General features: G+C 35.0%; 1 protein-coding gene across 1 annotated transcript; it reads right to left on the reverse strand.

The window, feature by feature from the left end:
* Positions 1-2,518: 2,518 nt before the first annotated feature.
* On the reverse strand, positions 2,519-3,463 carry or55d1 (odorant receptor, family 55, subfamily D, member 1). Its single transcript, XM_043258215.1, has one exon. It carries the CDS (start codon positions 3,461-3,463, stop codon positions 2,519-2,521), a length of 945 nt encoding a protein of 314 aa, XP_043114150.1.
* Between the last annotated feature and the right edge of the window lie 207 nt (positions 3,464-3,670).

The following is a 3,670-nucleotide window of genomic DNA, read 5'->3' on the forward strand; positions in this document are numbered from 1 at the left end:
TAAAATCCTCTTCACATGCAGTGTTCTGTATAAATTATGTTTAAAAAAAGTAGTAGATCAAGACACCCTATAAACAACACAACAATGCAGCATACTTTTTTCCATTCTGAGAATAAATATATCTGTTTTTCAGTACAATTACTGTTACTTAAATGGTTTCCAGAAAAATTATGATGCACCTAATTACAATAATAGCAAGTCTCGTTAGGTTTATCTGACTGTATACTTTTCAGTATACAATATTTCAGTTTACCTTCTGAGCCTTTGTTGTTAATGTGATATAAATCTACAAATACAGACTTTGTCTCCACACATACTACTTTCATAATTTAGATCAACATTTGATTTGGCAGATAGTGGAGGAATAAAAAAATAAGCGCCAATGTCATACAACCCATTTCTAGCCACTGCCTTGTCTTCTTCAGGTCTCAGGAAGAAATGTAAGATAGACACACATATCATAGTCTCTAAATATGCCATGTTATGTCCCCAAGAGTCTTCTGTACTCCCATAGAGCTCACCCTCATGCATTTTTAAATTATACACATTATATATACATTATACAATTAATTATATTGTATACTTTAAGATGTGTATACATTTAGGATGCGTCCCTCGTTTAATTCAAACCTTGTTAAATTCAGACTCAAAACTGCTGCATGCACAAATATATAACCATACGCATTTTTATCCAGTCAAATTTATCACATATATTTTTTATTTGTTTCGTCTTCCATTAGAATGCTGTTTACATTAATTTCCAGCAATGAATTATTTCTATCCTGTGGTTGCTGTAAGATAATTTGTGGTGACCTCTGTTACTAAAGATGCGTATTTTAGTATTTTGCATTTTCCAGCTTTTGACCAGCAGATGTCCTCATAATACTTTTCCCTTTAAGCGTTTCCAAACAGTGAGTCATTAAGCTCTGTCCCATCGTGGAGCTCGCGCTGACTCCGAAGTGTACGTACTTCGAAAGCCACGCCTCCTAAGTGCATGTGATGCTCCGTTTTAACAGGATTTGCTCCACCATTTTTAAAATGCAAATCACAATACACTTTTTAGGGAGGCCTTCCAGTGTGTATTCTATTGGTTGTAATGTGTTTTTTTTTCACGCTCATACTGTGGGCTCAGTTTTTAGGCCAAATTGTTGTTTCTTTTCCATTTTGTTTTATATTTTACTTGCTTGTAAGGTGTCCATGGGTGTCATGTTATGTGGTGATGAATAAAATTATTATTATTATTATTATTATTATTGTTACAACATTTAGGGTTGCTAGGATCTCGGGCCATACTGTAGGTAAAATCCTGGATGAATGGCTAGGTTGTAGGGCTCACAAACACAGACATATTCACTAGGCACGGACGGGAAAAAATATGAACAAAATGGGCTTTGTTCACCATGCACCATTGCATAAATTAAATAGCCATAATGTGAATTTTGTCTAGTTTTTTAAAGAAAAAATTACTTACCCATAAACATTAACATAACAAAAAAATAATGTGTTAATGTCACTCTCTTTTTGAAGCAGGCATGTCTTTTTTTTACAATTCAATCATCATACAGTAACCAGCAACAGCCACCTTGAGATGCAGTGCTGCTCTCTCTGTCTGTGCTTGTAGTGAGTTCATCTTTCTTGGACACTATTAAATGCTTTTACACTGCCGACATATTTGCTGCATTAGTGTGTGGGCATATCTTTTTGGTTATTCGGCTGAACACTATTTGCTATTTTCGGCCTAACAATTTTAGTTGATGGACATTCGGAGCATCCCTAATATTCACCTGTTTTGACTTGTGGAAAACAGAGTATGTAGAGCAGGGATCTCCAACCCTGCTCCAGGAGAGCTACTGTCCTGCACACTTCATTTTCAAGCCTGCTCCAACACACTTGCCTATAAATACTGAATAATCCCTGAACACCTTAAAAAGCTGGTTTAGGTGGGTTTGACTGGGGTTGGACTTGTAATTCGCAAGACATGGGCAGAAAATGTAAGATATAAGGCAAGTTTAGAGAAAGATAAATCATTCATGAAAGGAAAATAACATTGGCAAGCAGCCTTACCTTTTTAAGATTACATTTTATTTAATGAAACTCAAACTTTATCAAGTTGCAGAAGTAGATGAATTTCATTTATTTTCTTGTAATTTGACACTTTACAGCAAAACATGCATTCACATGGTATTTAAAATGATTATTATTGATTATCCATTACCGTAAATTATTTCACATATACCGCTGTTAGAATAACTTTTTCTGCTGTCTGTATTGATTTTAGTTATTGGTAAAAGGGCAAGTGCCATTTAAACTAACACTGCTGAAATTAAAACAACATATACTTCATTTTGAAACATTTTAAATTACATTTTTTACCCATTCAAATTGAAAAAGAAAATATGCTGCATGGCTGCTCTATAATTTAAGACTCAAGATCCAACAAACACAATTACACACATAATAATAATAAACATTTCTCTTCATGTACAATGAATTACTATTGAGGATAAATAGGCAACGGTTAATGTGAATCAACCTTTTTAGAATATAAATATTTTACAATTTGAACTCTTATTTCCTTTGTTCGTATTCCATAGATTACTGGGTTAAAACAGTTCGGAAGAAGGAGATATGACAAGGTACCTAACACACGAAAATCTCTAGGTATAGTAGAAACCCTGTAGCCAACAAATGCAACCACAACACAGAAAAATGCCACCACTATGACAATTAAATGTGTGCTACAAGTATAGATGGCTTTTTGCCGCGACTCACCAGAAGGAGAGTGGGATATAATCACAAAAATCGCAATGTACGAGCAAAATACAAATACACAGTCACATGTTACTAAGCCGAAAGCGATAGTTCCAGCCATGTAGTTCTTGCTCACATCACCACAGGCTAAATTAACAACAGATGTATGCTCACAAACACAATGATAAATCTCATTTGATTTACAAAAATAGAGCGGCCCAATCAGACCGACCATTGCAACAACGCAAAGCAAGTTGCGGAAAAAAATGGACAAACAGAATATTAAGGAAGTTTTGAAGTTTACGTAGTGATGGTATTGTAATGGAAAGATAATGGCAAATAATCGGTCAACTGCCATTCCGACCAAAATACTTGACTGAAAACAACCCGCCATATGCAGACAAAACATTTGAACGAGACACTCATCTCTGTAAATCATATTTTTGCCGAACAGAAAACTGATTAACATTCTCGGAACAAGAAATATCGGCTGTATAAACCCAAGAGCTGCAATGAACCCGATCAGAATGTACATGGGTGCATGCAGCTTGCTTTCTTTTACAATCACCAGCATTATTAATGAGTTTGCAAACAATGTGAAAGCAAAGATGACGAAAAAAGGAATGGAAAGATATTGGCGATACTCTTTCAGATCCGTGAATCCAATCAAGTAGAATTCCTGATGGGAAAAGTTGAATGCTCTGACATCCATTCCTTTTATCAAAGTTTGCTATGAAGACAAAAAAAGGTTGCAGTTAATGGAGAGAAATCATTTACAGAAGCAGAAACAGACACAAGAAACAGAGAAATGGGCTTACATTTAAGCATTAATAGTGTTCTTCAGTAGGGCTTGTACTTCATGCTCAGACCTGCATCACATCTAAACCTATTTCTCTTATTATTTTTCATGTCTGAAAAT

This window comes from Puntigrus tetrazona, chromosome 15 (assembly GCF_018831695.1).
Source record: "Puntigrus tetrazona isolate hp1 chromosome 15, ASM1883169v1, whole genome shotgun sequence".
Taxonomy (NCBI): domain Eukaryota; kingdom Metazoa; phylum Chordata; class Actinopteri; order Cypriniformes; family Cyprinidae; genus Puntigrus; species Puntigrus tetrazona.